The sequence below is a fragment of the Trematomus bernacchii genome, unplaced genomic scaffold, assembly GCF_902827165.1.
Source record: "Trematomus bernacchii unplaced genomic scaffold, fTreBer1.1, whole genome shotgun sequence".
Classification (NCBI taxonomy): Eukaryota; Metazoa; Chordata; class Actinopteri; order Perciformes; family Nototheniidae; genus Trematomus; species Trematomus bernacchii.
The window spans coordinates 2622631-2642631 of record NW_022987581.1 but is presented as its reverse complement, the minus strand read 5'-3'; the positions used below and the strand labels follow the sequence as shown (position 1 = coordinate 2642631).

At 40.3% G+C, this 20001-nt stretch overlaps 1 protein-coding gene across 1 annotated transcript in view; it reads right to left on the bottom strand.

The window, feature by feature from the left end:
* Positions 1–5742: 5742 nt before the first annotated feature.
* Positions 5743–20001, bottom strand: part of ntn1b (netrin 1b) — a 79102-nt gene continuing 64843 nt past the window's right edge. Inside the window, exons 6-7 of the mRNA XM_034127041.1 lie at positions 17150–17224; positions 5743–6311 (exon numbers count right to left, since the gene is read on the bottom strand). Of these exons, the coding sequence (XP_033982932.1) occupies positions 5989–6311; positions 17150–17224 (398 nt within the window). The 3' untranslated portion in view covers positions 5743–5988. The remainder of the gene's footprint in view (positions 6312–17149; positions 17225–20001) is intronic.

The window sequence follows — 20001 nt, the reverse complement described above, 5'->3', positions numbered from 1 at the left end:
TTTCTACTTCTTACATGTTGAACCCAAATACCTGTACTTTCTACTTCTTACATTTTGAACCCAAATACCTGTACTTTCTACTTCTTACATGTTGAACCCAAATACCTGTACTTTCTACTTCTTACATTTTGAACACAAATACCTGTACTTTCTACTTCTTACATGTTGAACACAAATACCTGTACTTTCTACTTCTCACATTTCCCAAACAGGCTGGTTCCTTTAGTTTGAATGTGTGTTTGGTGGCGTGATCATTATTATTTAGAGTCATTGCGTGCCTATTGATTTGAACACGATCCGTGTATCCATCATTTCCTGGTCTTCTCTAAAGAAGAGGGACCAATGAAAACGTTGTCATGTTGCCGTTGTTCAGCATGGAAACATTCATTAGCTAACAATGACATTATTGTTCTATTAATATAAAGGGAGGTCAGGTACTCTTTAAAACAGCTGCTAGTTATGGGTACTTTTTACTGAAGTACATTTCAAAGCCTCTTTACTTTCACTTGAGTAAAGAAGTTTAGTCAGTACTTCTACTTTCACCAGAGTATTTTTAAACACGAGTATCTGTACTTCTACTTGAGTAAAGGATGTGTGTATGGGGGAAGTTACGTCTTTTTTACTTTATTTACTTGCTTAATTATTGGTTTCACATTTTTTTTTAAGTCACACTGACAACTTCCCGTCAGAGAATATACATTATTCCCAAAGTTAGAAAGTAAATCAATATTAAAATGGGATAATTTAAGTAAAGGAATTGATCAAAAAACACATTACGGTTCCTAATGAATTATATAATCATTTTGAAGTTACTGTTTTATGCATATTTCTTTAAATAACATTGTAAAAAGTCAAAATATATAAAAAAAAAACTGGATCTGCAACAATAAATAATGGGCAACTACTTAAAAAATACATAATAATTAAAGTGATTCTTCATATAAATGCTTTCTTAATTTATTTAAGTATTAGTAATGAGGTTTATCCCTCTAACTTTTAACTTCTACATACTGTATAAGTACCCAACCCATAAATAATTACACTGTGATTTGTCACACATAACTGTCCATCATTAATTATATAATCATTGTAAAGTTACTGTTTTATGCATATTTCTTTAGATCACATTGTAAAAAACAGTTAAAAAATATAAATAATGAATAAAAACTAGATCTGCAACAATAAGTCGACACATTTTTCATAAAAATAATAGGCAACTACTTAACAAATTCATTATGATTAAAGTACATTTATTTATAAATATTTTCTTCAGCCTAATTTATTTTCGAAATATGTCATTATTTGAAATTAACACTTCTTATTGCAAAATCAACTGCCTTGTTACTCAGTAATCATTAGGTAATTATTAAAAAGTATTAGTAATGAGGTTTATCCCTCTAACCTCTTACTTCTACTGTACATACTGTATAACTACCCAAAGCAAGTATATATTTATTTACTAAATAATTACACTGTTATTTGTGACCCGTAATCTAAAGTGTTCAATTTGCGGGCAATTGGTTTATTTGAGTAATAAATAATTCCGTGTAGGATTAGTTAAAGAGGACCTATCATGCAAAATGCACTTGTTGATGTCTTGTATACATAAATATGTGTCCCCGGTGTGTCAGGGAACTCACGCAGCGTCAGAAAATAAAACCCTCTCTCTTTTCCTCCGTACCCAAATCTCTAAAAATGGGGGAACAACGGAGCTGATCCAGATTTGCGTCCGATATGACGTAATATCTGAAATGTGGACCCACGGCCCTATCAGAAAGTTGCTATCAGAAACAATGCCCGACTGTTTTGGACGTAACATGGTCGGTGTTTACATTAGCATCGCTAACACTCAGAGCTAACCTGTACTGCACAGAGCATGTGTGTGAAGAAGCAGGAAATAAAAAGGAACTCACCTTGTGGTATAACCGGCAAGAGAGAAAGCCTTTGAGCTCCATACTGTTTCAGAAATAATCCTTGATAATCCATGATATGGCGTTTCATCACGGCAGTATTTAGTTTAGACAGTAGCTGCCGGGTCCCGCTTGAGCTCAGACCCCTCCTTTTATTTTTATAAACATTTTTTTTTTTTAAAGCTTTGTACCCCAAATCAGCACTTTTGAAACAGGAAGTGGAATAGAGGGATATGAGGCATGGCTAGAATGGGTGATATGTTTGGTATTTTGAGCAAAACACTTAATAGACATGTTTTTTTATATATTTATATATATCTGAGACCTATGCTATTGCCTACAAATAGCATGATAGGTGACCTTTAAAATAAATTACGCTGTATGCCTCCGCAATTACAACGGACAAAATGTAAATAAATAAAAAAAGGGCCATACTAAATTGTTATGGAGCATAAAGTCTGAATTTGGTGTTTTGCAATCGTGTAAAATAACGTTTTATTGTATGAAGAGAAAAGAACATAAACTCCCTTCATCTGGGATCATTCTCCATTTGTTGTTTTTTTAACACAGCTTTATTTCAGATGAATTAATTTTCAGTTCTATGCGGCCGTTCAAAAGCCAAACACTTATCAATACTTCTCATTACAGCCATCTACAATTCAATGCAAAAAAAGTAAAATATAAAAACCACAAAAGCCACATTTCGTTTCATGTGTCATTAAATATATTCATTTGTGATAAACATAATATATTAGTATTACAAGACATTACACAACAATGGACACTGCTAAACAACATTTACAAGCCAATGTATAAACAGATAATTATTCAGATATAATTCCTGGAGAGCAGACGTCTGGTAGCGTCCGTAAACTCTGGTACAGATGTGTATAAGTGCGTTGTAGTTTTCAAATACATACAGTATGATGCACAGATGTATTTATGTGTGTGTGTGTGTGAGTGGTCATAGTGAGAGTGTGTGTTCCTCTGGGAGACATTCATTTATTCCTCTGTCATTTATTAAGCCTCTATTCTTTAAAAAAAAAAAACTCTGGTTAAGTTCACATAGAGATAGATCTAGTTAATGTTTAACAAAATATAAAAGTAATACTATACAGCTATATAACACGGAGACAATCAGTCATGCCTTTTCGTCCAGTACCAAGAAAATGAAGTCCTCAAAGTCGCTCTGAGGAACGTCTGACACGGCGTACGATAAACATCTGTGATATCTTATTTATCACTCCACAGGTTATTTTCCCACAACACTGAATACTGTTTAAATGTGTACATAATTCACAATCATCGTTAGCTATCAGGCAGCTACAGTAAAGGGCGAGCATGCATTATGGCAGTGGTTTGATATGATCTTTTTTTAATAAAGTGAGAAGATTTTCTGTATCTCACTTGCAAATATTTGGGACATCCAACCTTCCTTTAGTCCTTTATTAGAGAATACATTTATTTTGTGTAGTTTCAAGGCGTTCTCACTCTCAACTCGTCAAATACAGTAGTTTGGTCACTAGCCGTAAAGCATTGACCGTTAACCCACGGGGGTACAAGACCAGCTAAGTGTCGTATTTTAAATTCTGTCTAAAGAGAAGGTCAGGAATGGATGAATGGGTACAGAGATCATGAGGATCTTTCCCCAAAAGAACGCAGTTTGTCTCTGGAAGAAACCAAAAGTAAACATTGACTTATCTAAACGTTAACGTGTAGAACTTCGGTCCAACTTAACTTACTTAGATATCTTTAGTTACAAAATTACGTAACTTTCACCTTAGGGATTCCTGTTTGTGTTTGACTACAAATTTCAACGCTTGTGTATTTTAAGTTTCGTACTTAAGTTTACCTACGTAACGTACCCAATGCTAGTACGTCACAAACTAAAATGAGTTACATTAAACCATGATAGTCAACGTTGACGTATTCGAACGTAAGTTTACGTACTTAAAGTACTTATCTTGCAAACACAACTTAAATGATGTAGAAACCATTAAGTCAACGTTTTTTAAATGTACTTGTGAATGTTAACCGTTAAACGTAATGTCAATAACTAACTTATGTACGTCACTTAAGTAACGTAACAAAACAACAACAAGCATCAGGTAGTTTTGTCACCTTAACCTAAATGAGTCACACGAGAACTTAAATTAAGTTATGCAACTTAACTGTACGTCACTTAGGTCCCGTACGTAATTTAACTTGCATACGTAACGTTAGGTTAACAACATGTCTTAGTCTTTTATACGGTTCAAAATGTTGTGTACCCAGTGCGTTGAAAGTGGAAAGAGCGGGATGACCAAGCTAGCGTATTTTAGGAGTGAGAACATCTTGGCAATCTTGACAAATGTGAACAAGGTTGTTACTGTGGATCAGAAACATCAGCTTTGTTGCATCATAATATGGGATTTTTTTCTTTTTGGATGGCACTCTGAAAACGTGAACATATCTCATATGTTCTAAAACTTTGACTAAGTAAAAATAAGTGCATGGTTGACACGTCTACTCTACATCTAGCTGATGCTACGGCATCATCTACTAAAAATAATGTCTATGTATGCACATATGGTTACTTTACATTGCAGAGGTCACAACCACAACATACTGTTGATATATCGAAAAGCGCAGAGCTTCAACTGTAATATGAAATGCGATCATAATACAGAATAAAACAGAGGATCAATATGGCATTTTAGTTTCACTGAGGTAACAATCACATATAGGCAAGTAGCTCTCGAGCAAGTTGGCACGTATTACGTTTTTTTTTTTCTGTATCCAAAGTTGGGCATCTTATCAGACTCGAGTGGAAACCCTCAAATGAAACATCTCTTCCTTTAACTCGAAAATGCTTTAAACAGCACAGTGGAAATAGATCCTCTTAAAATACTAAAGGGTGATACAGTAGATGCTCCTGAATACAACTGAAACTTTAAAAGACAATGGCATCATGGGTAAAATAGTCAGGGTGTGACATATCTGTAGGTGCAAACTCTGCAATTACACAACAACACAAACCTTGAAAGACAAACAGAAACTGTAGCATGAGCTCCTTCACAAAAAGTTCAACAAAAAAAGACTAATCTCATCGCTCCAACTCAGAGCAGCAGCACTCAGTCTTTCCTCCGTCTCTCGTCACCTGTCTTTCCATCTTTTATTCTTCCAGTTTTTCATCCATCCTCTCTTCCTTGAATACAGCGATGCAGTGATGATGTATTTTTGTAGGTCGAACCGGAACGCAAGGGTTCCCTCGCCAAAAAGCCAATGGGATTTCTCCATGTGATTTTGTATTATTGCGGAAAATAAGATCTGTGGCAAATACACGTTTATGATACCTACACGTTTTGTTCAGCAGGATAATCTCCACATATTAACACCACTTTTTTTGAAGTAAAAAGCTAACGTTGGGCTATAAAGGAACTACAGCATGGTCACATGACTTCTCGTCACCAACGCTAAGCTAAAGGTGGCTAATGTTGGGCTAAAAAGGAACTACAGCACGGTCACATGACTTCACATCACAACCGCTAAGCTAAAGGTGGCTAATGTTGGGCTATAAAGGAACTACAGCATGGTCACATGACTTCACGTCTCCACCGCTAAGCTAAAGGTGGCTAATGTTGGGCTATAAAGGAACTACAGCACGGTCACATGACTTCACCTCACCACTGCTAAGCTAAAGGTGGCTAATGTTGGGCTATAAAGGAACTACAGCACGGTCACATGACTTCACGTCACCACCGCTAAGCTAAAGGAGGCTAATGTTGGGCGTGATGTCGTTGAGTTGTCTCATTTAGACACTTTAAATCCACCAGTGGGGTATTTACTGACGTATATATGTCGTAGAACAAAATGTTAAAATCTCTTCAGCTTGTGATAACCACAGGTCTTATTTCAGGCTAACAACCAAAAACACATTAAAAAAAACCATTGACTTCCAGACAAGGGAACCGTATGTGAAATAAATGCAAACTCTTATCCGGGGGTTTTAGGACTCATTCCTGCAGCTCTCTACTCGTCCCAGTGGAGATGTTGTTTCTCCTCCACCATACTACTCCCTTTTCCTCTTGAGTAACTTTTAGCACTTCCCCCTCTTGTCGCGCTGTTGGAACTTCCTCAGCCGGCGACCCCACAGATCTTTCCACGGGATCAGAAGGCTTCCCTTATCGGCCACGACGCCGCTCTGCCCGGGAGAATCGTCGTCGTCCGTTCCCAGGAGCAGGTACTTCCTCCCGGGCTTTATCTTGGGACATTTGCAGGCGACATCTTTGGCTCTTACCCACAGCAGCTGATCCCCGCGGCGGATACGATTCTCACCTTGTTTGTAGACGGATATAATGTTGACGGTGAACTTCCACCACTCGCCCGCCTTGTCTCCTTTGAGGACGTGAACTTGGACAGCTGGGGGAAGAGATGAGAAAGATAGGGTTAAATCAACAACAATAACAACTGTTTTTTTTAGCAGAAATTAGTGATACCCAACCAACATCAGAATAAAGAAGTTTAGGAACTGCTGGCATAAACTACACCAGCCAACACATTTATAGGATGTTGTATAAAAGGTCCAATAAAATTGCAGATACAAATACAATGCAGATATTCACGACTGCCTCCCCTCATCTCTAACCTATGACCCTTTGTTGATGTTCTCCTACGCTTACTCCCTATTACAGAAACAGTTGCCATAGCACACCCAAGTGAGGGGCAGAGACGTTGTTTTCGGAGTTTGAGGTGGATGTTGGCTTCTTTGTTGGAAACATAAATGACCAAAGTGTATTATTTATAGAACAATGGCACATCTGCTAACAATATATAACTTCTGAAGCTCTCCAATTGGTCTATAAGGTGTTAAACTGGATTCAGAACATTGACAACCTCAGGCTAAACCAAGCAAAACCTGGTAACTATTGGACTGCACCACTTGTATCAGATATTTCCATAGCAGGAAATGAGTAAAGCTCCTTTTTGCAGAAGCTCCCCTGCAGACGAAGCAGCCATTACTTCATCGCTGTGATCGCAACGAGAGACAAACAGCTCGACAGCGATGGAGACAATCTATGCTTGAAGTGAAGTGCTTTACCCCGTGGGTTTAGATAGGAATGTGCCATTAAGTGTGAACGAGGGGGGGTTCACTTACAATTATGGGAATTCATCGAATCTGGAGAAGATTGAATGACCCAATGGGAACTCAATCAGTTGGATGTGTCACAACATCTTATAGTTTCATATTTACCTCTACCAAGTATTTCATTTATGGTTTGTTTTTGTCCCTTTTTTAGAAGGTTTACAGACCTACTAGATTCAGGTGATATCAGTATGTAGTGTCTCTACTTTAAAGAGTCCTCTCCTGCTGATGTTCAGGTGTATATCAGTATGTAGTGTCTCTACTTTAAAGAGTCCTCTCCTGCTGATGTTCAGGTGTATATCAGTATGTAGTGTCTCTACTTTAAAGAGTCCTCTCCTGCTGATGTTCAGGTGTATATCAGTATGTAGTGTCTCTACTTTAAAGAGTCCTCTCCTGCTGATGTTCAGGTGTATATCAGTATGTAGTGTCTCTACTTTAAAGAGTCCCTCTCTTGCTGATGTTCAGGTGTATATCAGTATGTAGTGTCTCTACTTTAAATAGTCCTCTCCTGCTGATGTTCAGGTGTATATCAGTATGTAGTGTCTCTACTTTAAAGAGTCCTCTCCTGCTGATGTTCAGGTGTATATCAGTATGGAGTGTCTCTACTTTAAAGAGTCCTCTCCTGCTGATGTTCAGGTGTATATCAGTATGTAGTGTCTCTACTTTAAAGAGTCCTCTCCTGCTGATGTTCAGGTGTATATCAGTATGTAGTGTCTCTACTTTAAAGAGTCCTCTCCTGCTGATGTTCAGGTGTATATCAGTATGTAGTGCCTCTACTTTAAAGAGTCCTCTCCTGCTGATGTTCAGGTGTATATCAGTATGTCGTGTCTCTACTTTAAAGAGTCCTCTCCTGCTGATGTTCAGGTGTATATCAGTATGTGTGTCTCTACTTTAAAGAGTCCTCTCCTGCTGATGTTCAGGTGTATATCAGTATGTCGTGTCTCTACTTTAAAGAGTCTTCTCCTGTTGATGTTCAGGTGTATATCAGTATGTAGTGTCTCTACTTTAAAGAGTCATCTCCTGCTGATGTTCAGGTGTATATCAGTATGTAGTGTCTCTACTTTAAAGAGTCCTCTCCTGCTGATGTTCAGGGGTATATCAGTATGTAGTGTCTCTACTTTAAAGAGTCCTCTCCTGCTGATGTTCAGGTGTATATCAGTATGTAGTGTCTCTACTTTAAAGAGTCCCTCTCTTGCTGATGTTCAGGTGTTTATCAGTATGTAGTGTCTCTACTTTAAAGAGTCCTCTCCTGCTGATGTTCAGGTGTATATCAGTATGTGTGTCTCTACTTTAAAGAGTCCTCTCCTGCTGATGTTCAGGTGTATATCAGTATGTCGTGTCTCTACTTTAAAGAGTCTTCTCCTGTTGATGTTCAGGTGTATATCAGTATGTAGTGTCTCTACTTTAAAGAGTCATCTCCTGCTGATGTTCAGGTGTATATCAGTATGTAGTGTCTCTACTTTAAAGAGTCCTCTCCTGCTGATGTTCAGGGGTATATCAGTATGTAGTGTCTCTACTTTAAAGAGTCCTCTCCTGCTGATGTTCAGGTGTATATCAGTATGTAGTGTCTCTACTTTAAAGAGTCCCTCTCTTGCTGATGTTCAGGTGTATATCAGTATGTAGTGTCTCTACTTTAAAGAGTCCTCTCCTGCTGATGTTCAGGTGTATATCAGTATGTAGTGTCTCTACTTTAAAGAGTCCTCTCCTGCTGATGTTCAGGTGTATATCAGTATGTGTGTCTCTACTTTAAAGAGTCCTCTCCTGCTGATGTTCAGGTGTATATCAGTATGTCGTGTCTCTACTTTAAAGAGTCCTCTCCTGCTGATGTTCAGGTGTATATCAGTATGTATTGTCTCTACTTTAAAGAGTCATCTCCTGCTGATGTTCAGGTGTATATCAGTATGTAGTGTCTCTACTTTAAAGAGTCCTCTCCTGCTGATGTTCAGGTGTATATCAGTATGTCGTGTCTCTACTTTAAAGAGTCCTCTCCTGCTGATGTTCAGGTGTATATCAGTATGTAGTGTCTCTACTTTAAAGAGTCCTCTCCTGCTGATGTTCAGGGGTATATCAGTATGTAGTGTCTACTTTAAAGAGTCCTCTCCTGCTGATGTTCAGGTGTATATCAGTATGTAGTGTCTCTACTTTAAAGAGTCCTCTCCTGCTGATGTTCAGGTGTATATCAGTATGTAGTGTCTCTACTTTAAAGAGTCCTCTCCTGCTGATGTTCAGGTGTATATCAGTATGTAGTGTCTCTACTTTAAAGAGTCCTCTCCTGCTGATGTTCAGGTGATATCAGTATGTAGTGTCTCTACTTTAAAGAGTCCTCTCCTGCTGATGTTCAGGTGTATATCAGTATGTAGTGTCTCTACTTTAAAGAGTCCTCTCCTGCTGATGTTCAGGTGTATATCAGTATGTAGTGTCTCTACTTTAAAGAGTCCTCTCCTGCTGATGTTCAGGTGTATATCAGTATGTAGTGTCTCTACTTTAAAGAGTCCTCTCCTGCTGATGTTCAGGTGTATATCAGTATGTACTGTCTCTACTTTAAAGAGTCCTCTCCTGCTGATGTTCAGGTGTATATCAGTATGTAGTGTCTCTACTTTAAAGAGTCCTCTCCTGCTGATGTTCAGGTGTATATCAGTATGTAGTGTCTCTACTTTAAAGAGTCCTCTCCTGCTGATGTTCAGGTGTATATCAGTATGTAGTGTCTCTACTTTAAAGAGTCCTCTCCTGCTGATGTTCAGGTGTATATCAGTATGTAGTGTCTCTACTTTAAAGAGTCCTCTCCTGCTGATGTTCAGGTGATATCAGTATGTAGTGTCTCTACTTTAAAGAGTCCTCTCCTGCTGATGTTCAGGTGTATATCATTATGTAGTGTCTCGACTTTAAAGAGTCCTCTCCTGCTGATGTTCAGGTGTATATCAGTATGTAGTGTCTCTACTTTAAAGAGTCCTCTCCTGCTGATGTTCAGGTGTATATCAGTATGTAGTGTCTCTACTTTAAAGAGTCCTCTCCTGCTGATGTTCAGGTGTATATCAGTATGTAGTGTCTCTACTTTAAAGAGTCCTCTCCTGCTGATGTTCAGGTGTATATCAGTATGTAGTGTCTCTACTTTAAAGAGTCCTCTCCTGCTGATGTTCAGGTGTATATCAGTATGTAGTGTCTCTACTTTAAAGAGTCCTCTCCTGCTGATGTTCAGGTGTATATCAGTATGTAGTGTCTCTACTTTAAAGAGTCCTCTCCTGCTGATGTTCAGGTGTATATCAGTATGTAGTGTCTCTACTTTAAAGAGTCCTCTCCTGCTGATGTTCAGGTGTATATCAGTATGTAGTGTCTCTACTTTAAAGAGTCCTCTCCTGCTGATGTTCAGGTGTATATCAGTATGTAGTGTCTCTACTTTAAAGAGTCCTCTCCTGCTGATGTTCAGGTGTATATCAGTATGTACTGTCTCTACTTTAAAGAGTCCTCTCCTGCTGATGTTCAGGTGTATATCAGTATGTAGTGTCTCTACTTTAAAGAGTCCTCTCCTGCTGATGTTCAGGTGTATATCAGTATGTAGTGTCTCTACTTTAAAGAGTCCTCTCCTGCTGATGTTCAGGTGTATATCAGTATGTAGTGTCTCTACTTTAAAGAGTCCTCTCCTGCTGATGTTCAGGTGTATATCAGTATGTAGTGCCTCTACTTTAAAGAGTCCTCTCCTGCTGATGTTCAGGTGATATCAGTATGTAGTGTCTCTACTTTAAAGAGTCCTCTCCTGCTGATGTTCAGGTGTATATCATTATGTAGTGTCTCTACTTTAAAGAGTCCTCTCCTGCTGATGTTCAGGTGTATATCAGTATGTAGTGTCTCTACTTTAAAGAGTCCTCTCCTGCTGATGTTCAGGTGTATATCAGTATGTAGTGTCTCTACTTTAAAGAGTCCTCTCCTGCTGATGTTCAGGTGTATATCAGTATGTAGTGTCTCTACTTTAAAGAGTCCTCTCCTGCTGATGTTCAGGTGTATATCAGTATGTAGTGTCTCTACTTTAAAGAGTCCTCTCCTGCTGATGTTCAGGTGTATATCAGTATGTAGTGTCTCTACTTTAAAGAGTCCTCTCCTGCTGATGTTCAGGTGTATATCAGTATGTAGTGTCTCTACTTTAAAGAGTCCTCTCCTGCTGATGTTCAGGTGTATATCAGTATGTAGTGTCTCTACTTTAAAGAGTCCTCTCCTGCTGATGTTCAGGTGTATATCAGTATGTAGTGTCTCTACTTTAAAGAGTCCTCTCCTGCTGATGTTCAGGTGTATATCAGTATGTAGTGTCTCTACTGGGACATGTCTCCATGCTTTAATGTTCAAAAAGCTCTTTATTTTTCTCATACTGCCTGTGCTGCAGCACCTCTTTTCACCCTCTGTCTGAAACCAGAGCCCAGTCTGCTCTGATTGGTTAGCTGGCCGGCTCTGTTGTGATTGGTCAACCGCTTAGAGATGTCCCGCCCCTTAGCCTATCACGTACAATGTGTTGGAGCGCTAGCCAATAGGAAACCAAGTGTTCCTATTGATGTAAATATGAATCAACCCCGTTTCGAGAGCTGCTATTTTGCCTTGGGGGAATTTGAGCTCTCCAAGTGCTCTTCTTCTAAGCTATTTCTCTTCTTACAATAACAAACATCTCAACTACATTATTTTTAAGACTTCCTCTGGTTTTTGTCACAAACCCTAATCCACTAAACACAGTGACCCAAAAAGTGCGGGGCATGCTTAATAAATAATATCCAAAGTGCATTTCCTTCTTCTTTTATTCACACAGCTAGGTAAGCTAGCCTTTTCTTTGCCTCTCTGGCTGAGCGTGATCACTTTCAGTGTTCATCACTGAAGAGACCCCGAGGAGTTTGTGTGTCAATGCATGGTGTGAGCAAATTGCACACAATTTCAGAAGAAAGAAGGTTTGTTGGTCTGAGTAGAGCGGGCTCTCACAGCCCTGCCATTCACTGCAGCCCTCTCCTTCATCCAGACACATAAAGGGTGTGTGAGGAGGGGAGGAGGGGCCACTATTTGTCTTCCCAGCTACAGAAAAAGTTCCAGGAGAATCGGGATGTGTTTCCGACCTCATGAGCTATCCGGGTTCTGCTCCCAGAGCCGCGTCCAACTCCCAGCGTGAGAATCCGCCCGGAGATAGCGCTCTGAACTCGAGGAGACTCGCTTACAGCGTCCAAACTCTGTCTCTTTCTTTCTTTCTCAAGTATGTTCTCAGTCTGTGTTTAAACACACACGGATCCACACACCTTCTGGTTTGAGCTAAATAGAAAGCGGAGAGAGCGCCGGGTCAAACGATCTCTTACTAAACGCTGTTTGGTGAGACAGTGAAGAGACGGGAGGAAGGCACAGACACACTTGCAATTGCAGGAACATATTTGCCTTAAACCCTTCTAAGGTTAAACTCCCTGAGAAATGAATATGCTAATTTGCATCAAATGCTTCACCACTATGTTCGCAAAGAATCAAAGTGAATGGGAGGCAAATGTGAGCTATTCCTCCATTAGCTACTTAGGAAATACGCCTGTTTGCTCTCTTTTCTGAGAGTCAGATGTCAATATCGATACCACTCTCATCTATGTACGGCAGTCAATAAGCTCAGCACAGAGACTGAAGACAGCGGGTTACAGAATCCACTTTTCACACTAACTGATCAAACAATACAAGTGTTGTGACTGGTCCGGTCCGACTGGTCTCCGAACTCGAGGAGACTCGCTTACAGCGTCCAAACTCCCTCTTTTTCTTTCTCAAGTATGTTCTCAGTCTGTATTTAAACACACTCAGAAGGATCCACACACCTTCTGAGCTAAACAGACAGCACAGAGAGCGCCGGGTCAAACGATCTTTCACTAAACGCTGTGGGTGTTTGGTGAGACAGTGGGAGAGAGGAGATGATCCTTCGGCACACAATGGCTGCCAACGGAGCCTCGCTGCCGGCCAAACCTCCAGCTGGGTTCATCTTCTGAGGGCTGTGTGCAGCAGCTTGACACCAACAAGCAAGGCTAATGAAATTAGAGCTCGCTTAATTACCGCTGAGGCCCCCTCTGTCCCTTCTGGTTATCAGGGAGTGAATGATCAGGGACCTGCTACCCTTGGGTGAGCCTAAAGAAGTCTGGCTCTGCCTTTGAGCCCTCTCCCGGGGCGTCGGTAAACACGAGGCGCTTTGATTCATTGTGTCCTGGTCTGTGTGTGCGGAGGAGGGTGTCAGGAGAGAATATAATCCCTTTGTATCCTCCGTCTCCGTAGCTACGTTAGTGATGAAAAACAAAAATTGAATAAACAAAACATATTTCTTTCTCTCCGGGGTGGCAATCCGTCACCGTCTGCCTAATTTAGCACCTGTTTGCACCCCGAGGAATGCTGGGTGCCGCAGTGTTTAAACAGAGGGCCTCTTCCCGTGACCCTGCAGGAGAACAGAGGAGGAACCCCACAAAGAGGAGGCGACAGGCCTGAGAAGTGAATTAGGACGAGGCGGAGGAAACGCATGCTGAGGGAAGACGTTTGTCTGTCTCTTTCTCAGCAGGGTTACAGAAACACTGCTTGATTTGAATGGAACGCTGTGTCAGGGTGAAGCGTGTTCCACAACATGCTGGAGCAGAAACACAAATAACCTTTTAGTTTTCCTCGACACTGCAGGTCTGCGCGCTCAGATGGATATCTTAAAATATCGTATTCATTTATATTTACCTGTGCCAAGGAGGTTATGTTTTTGGTTCAGTTGTTTTGCTCTTTTGTGTACGAGTGTTTCAGGGGTGAAGAAAGAAGCGGATTATTTTTGGGAACAGATTTAAATCACAATCGATTTGTTTCTTTTGTTAACATGTGTTGCCGTGACCTAGGTCTGCGCTTTCTTTTGGACGTGTAACTATATTTGATATATATGCCTGTGCCAGGGAGGTTATGTTTATGTTGTTCTTCTGTTAAGCAAGTGTATTGAAAAAACAGCTGGCCCCATTTTGAGGAAACGTCATGAAATACTGGGCGAATAAATTACTTTTTGGAGCAAATCTGAATCACAGGGCAGATGCACAAAGACGTTTTTGAACATTAAGAGAGACCTTGGGATGAGGTCCTCGCTCTCAATTGGATACGATACAATATCTTATGATTTTATATTACCTCCGCCAAGGAAGTTATGATTCTGGTTCAGTTTCTTTGTTCTTTTGCCAAGCAGGTTTTTGGAAAAAGATTGCTGGCCCTATTTTGATGAAACGTAGTGAAGTATGGGCCGAGAAAGAACCCACTACATTTTGGAGAAAAGCTTAATCACATGGCAGATACACAAGTATATTTGTTTTACTTTTGTAACCTTCCAAGAAAAGCCGAGCAATTCCTATGTTTTTTCTTTTACACACTGTCACGTCACCCACACATTTTTAACAGCAGAGGAGACTTTTTCATTCTCAAATTGCACCACTTAGAACTAAGTTGTGAATGCACAAACAATGCAGAGATGATTTTTATACAATTGTGTTCAATAACGGCAACCAAATTAAACGATATGAAGTGATTTGTAAATATGAATACACATTTGACTAAATGTTTTCATAAATATATTTTTCTCCCAGTGAAATTGGCATGGGACTTATTTTTAAGAACCAATCATTCAAATCCAAACGATACCCAACCCGAGCCGTGGTTGATGAAGTCCTTTTGAAATGATAATATCCAAAGTGCATTCCCTTCTCATTTTATCCATGTTAATTGTGGAACATGGAAACCTAAACTCCCATTACCAAGTTTAACTTTCTCCAGTAGTTCCAACGCAGATGTTTACTATGAAATGCATTGCACTACATCGCTGTCACGGCACAACTCATCCATGACAATGCACCCGTTTGCTTGAATACGACCATACAAGTATATTTGTAACACACATTATACAGAGGGGAATCAAAAATTGGCGGACTTCTTGTCAATAATTCAGAAATCATGTTACCTCTTACTAGATTTTCATGCATTTCTTTAACACACTTCTACAACACCTGATCAAATACAAAGTGCATTTCCTTCTTATTCTTTTAGGTTGTGGTCCTCAAAGAAGAGAGGAGAGACCCTGACAAAAAGGCGAAAGGTCTGAGGAATGAATTAGGCGGAGGGAAAGCTTGCTAAGCGATGATGTCTGCCTCATCTGCTTCCAGAAACTTCTGAGAAAAAGCAGCATGAATCGCCCGCTTCGCTCGAATCAGCCTGACTGATTTATGGACGCAGAGCTCGATGATTAAGATTTAAATCATAGAAATATGAAAAATGGCGGGCGTTTGGCTTCCTTGCAAAATGCAACAAATGGCCTGAATTATTGTCTACTCAACTCTAAAGGGGGAATAAAATATACTTGGCTGATGTTCAGTTGGATGCTGTTGAAAGCCTAAAAAGGGTTACGATTATTTTTGAATGAGAGACAAGTTAGTCTCCAAGAAATCCACATTAGGGAAGCTGGAAGTGTTCGAGCAGAACTAATGGTGCTGGGCTTTTTATTTGCAGAACTCTTAAATGTATTTAATGGTTTACTACGCTGAAGAAACCTGAGATGATATCCTGTGTAACTTTGGATCTGCTTCAAAGGTTTGTGGGTGTCTCTGTGGATCCCCCAGTTACAGATAAACCATTATATTGAGACGATTAATGAGGCGTCAAATCAGTCATGTGGAGCAGTGGGATAGTGAAATAAAAAAAAAGGGATTCCACTATCTGTAAAGACCTCCTGTGTTGTAGTTACAGGTATGACACGCTTCATTGTTGTTTTTTCTATGAGTTTCAGTTTCATCAATCATTAAAACTTATTTTTGTTCCAAGTTGATTTGTGGCACGCAGCTGTTTTTGCTCTATTCTGGTCGTACCAGCTTTTTAATATATCATTTTCGACCCAGTGATATGATGTTTATTTACCTGGCAGTGCATTGTTAGATGTATTTCAGCTGAAGCACGTTGACTCATTGACAACGTGACGTGATTTCTGTGTGTTTTGGCTTCTTCTATCAGCTGGGGATTTGCTCTGAAACGTCTAAAAGCCAAATGCCTCTGGCTAACTGAGGCCCAGCGGATCCAGTTTACTGTTCCTCTTCTGCAGGGTCTGTAAAAGGGTCGACTCGTTTATGACTGACCATAGAAGAAGTGGTGCAGGGCGGGGGAAGCACAAGCTGTTACTCAAACAAATATGTATTTAGGTACAGTGGATAAAGCAATTTTTTAGTTGTTTTTCGTGTTGCGAATATCCGACCAAAGAAGTTATTCTTCTCAATTGGGATACTTCGCTTTGTAAACTGCCATGTTGTGGACTTCAAACATTAAGTGTTGACTCAAATGTGTACATGGCTGCTGTGTAAATACGCAATTTGGGACACAGCATCGCAAAAGATTGTGGTTTGGGTTCAAATCGAAGTTTAATAATTACGGAAGTTACGTAATAACTAAGTCTATGTTGTCCCACCTATTCCCCTTGTGTGCTCTTTGTACTACTTCACTTCTCCTGGTTTATGATTACGTAGATAATATACAAATATATTACAGTGGAACACTACTCAAAGACCCTTTTTTTATTCTAAGAAAAAGCACAGATACACCTGCGAATGTAGGCAAATATATGCCTTAAAGTTGACCAAAGTTGACCAAAGTTGACCAAAGTTGACCTCCATGTGAAATGAAGAGGCAAATTCAGAAGCAATGTTTTATGCATGCGTTTGCATAGAACAGAAGTGAATACAAAGCAGGTTGATTTCACTCATCTGTGCCCTCGTGTCCCATTCTGTACTCAATTAAAGGAATCATCTTTTAAGGAAATCTGCGTGTTTGCTCTCTTTCCAAGTGTCAGAAATGAAGGTTGATGCTCTCGTCTAAAAATAGACCCTCAATTAAGAGCTCAGTTTTGTGCAGACGGTTTTTAGGGATAGGACTTTGCTTTGTGTTTTAGGAAGCCCACACCAGCGTGTAAAGATATGTTCTCAGATGAACCGGACGTTAGCAGACATTGCCTAAAGCTCTGTAAGTAAGCCATCAGGGAGTGGATTGGCTTTTACCCGGTCAGGATTCATTGAGACGTCTGACCTCTTGCCTGCTGGCTGACGTCTGGCAGCTCTCAGATCTGCATGTTGGACTCACTCACCGTAGTCTTTTTTACAGTACTTCTTCATGGTGATCTTCAACTTTCCCTTGGACGCTTTACAGTGTGAGTCACAGTCTGGAGAGAAGGGGAGAGACGGAGAGGAAGAGAGAAAGTTAGATAACAAATCAAATCACTTTCAAAGGATATTGAGCTCATTTCGTGTTTGGTTTGAGTTATTATTCTTAGCTGGACTCGCCAACAACTCTTCCGGTACCTGTGTCAGAAAGTTTTGACCTTCTGTAACTTGATTTATTTTTAATTTCCTACTTTCTGAATCTGTTACTTCTTGGGTATTGCCAACATGGATGTACCTCAAAGGACTTGATCATGGACTCATCAGAGTAGACGAGTCTTTATGGATTCTCGGTTTCCGACCAATTTGTTCCAGAGTTTGATTCAGGATCAAATGTACGTTAAAGGCTTCTTGAATATATTATGTTAAATGTCTGTTTCCCTTGTTTCCTGTCTTTAACATGTGCCCTTGTTGATGTTGTAAATGGAGTTGCTGTGATGTGGGAAGTGTTTCAGACTTGGATTGACAATAAATCAGAATCAGAATACCTTTATTCGTCCCACAGAGGGGACATGTGCATTAGTTACAGCAAGAACAGAGCCAAAGACAGCTTCATGTTAAAGGTCACCTATTATACAGAATCCACTTCTTCATGTCTCTTCCACATCAACATGTGTCCCCTCTTCTTCATGTCTCTTCTACATCAACATGTGTCCCCTCTTCTTCATGTCTCTTCCACATCAACATGTGTCCCCTCTTCTTCATGTCTCTTCTACATCAACATGTGTCCCCTCTTCTTCATGTCTCTTCCACATCAACATGTGTCCCCTCTTCTTCATGTCTCTTCTACATAAACATGTGTCCCCTCTTCTTCATGTCTCTTCTACATCAACATGTGTCCCCTCTTCTCCATGTCTCTTCTACATCAACATGTGTCCCCTCTTCTTCATGTCTCTTCTACATCAACATGTGTCCCCTCTTCTTCATGTCTCTTCTACATCAACATGTGTCCCCTCTTCTTCATGTCTCTTCCACATCAACATGTGTCCCCTCTTCTTCATGTCTCTTCTACATCAACATGTGTCCCCTCTTCTTCATGTCTCTTCTACATCAACATGTGTCCCCTCTTCTTCATGTCTCTTCTTCATCAACATGTGTCCCCTCTTCTTCATGTCTCTTCTACATCAACATGTGTCTCCTCTTCTTCATGTCTCTTCTACATCAACATGTGTCCCCTCTTCTTCATGTCTCTTCTACATCAACATGTGTCCCCTCTTCTTCATGTCTCTTCTACATCAACATGTGTCCCCTCTTCTTCATGTCTCTTCTTCATCAACATGTGTCCCCTCTTCTTCATGTCTCTTCTACATCAACATGTGTCCCCTCTTCTTCATGTCTCTTCTACATCAACATGTGTCCCCTCTTCTTCATGTCTCTTCTACATCAACATGTGTCCCCTCTTCTTCATGTCTCTTCTTCATCAACATGTGTCCCCTCTTCCTCATGTCTCTTCTACATCAACATGTGTCCCCTCTTCTTCATGTCTCTTCTTCATCAACATGTGTCCCCTCTTCTTCATGTCTCTTCTACATCAACATGTGTCCCCTCTTCTTCATGTCTCTTCTTCATCAACATGTGTCCCCTCTTCCTCATGTCTCTTCTACATCAACATGTGTCCCCTCTTCTTCATGTCTCTTCTTCATCAACATGTGTCCCCTCTTCTTCATGTCTCTTCTACATCAACATGTGTCCCCTCTTCTTCATGTCTCTTCTACATCAACATGTGTCCCCTCTTCTTCATGTCTCTTCTACATCAACATGTGTCCCCTCTTCTTCATGTCTCTTCTACATCAACATGTGTCCCCTCTTCTTCATGTCTCTTCTTCATCAACATGTGTCCCCTCTGTGGAAAGAGACTCTGAAAGTTTCAGGAACAAAGATTCTCTCTCTTTTTGTCCTGATCCATTTCTATAAAAACCTGTCTGAAAATGAGCTGATCAGATTTTGGCCACTTTGTGATGTCATAACGATGTTTTGTCTTGTGTAACCATTAGCCAATCAGCAACCAAGGTAACCCCCCCCCACCTTATCACCTGAATCTCCTCCTAGAGCACCATTGAGTTCTTTGTAACCAAATGTCTCTCAGAGGGGCGTGGGGAGGGGCTCCTTATTTTCATCTAAAGTAACAGACAGAGAATCAGCACTTTGGAAACAGGGCTGAAACAGAGGGGATTATGGGTAATGCTGCAATGATCTGTTTGGTGTTAAAGCCAATCAGAGACATGTTCTGTATATATCTGAGACCTATAATATATTAATGAAATACAGTATAATAGGGGACCTTGAACCAAAGAAAGTGTCATCATATCCTCTATTATGGTGTGATTATGGGCCTAGATCATAAAACATTCCCAGTCAGAGGAAACAGTGTGTCAGCATCCTCACAGCTGGATGACATGTTGCGTCAGACTCGATGATGCTTCCAAAGTGCCTAACTATAGCTTACACAGATCCTCCTGTGTCTGTTAACACACTCTCACTACCCCCCCGCCCATCCTTTCCAGTCTCGTCAGTGTCCCAGCACGCATTGTGTGACCTTCAGAGGTCAGACGGCACAAAAGGAGGTCGCAGGGGGAAATTAGCAACAATCTTTTTTAGGAGCATCTGAGCCTCTAAAGGGCGAGAGAGTGAATCCTCCAACGCTGGTCGAGGCTAAATGTCGAGGAGCAGCTCAAAGATTTGTTTTCACTTCCCGTAACTTGATAGATTTGAAACGTCTCACTTTCTGCATTTATTGCTTCATGGGGTTTGCAGGAAAATGGATGTCCCATACCATACT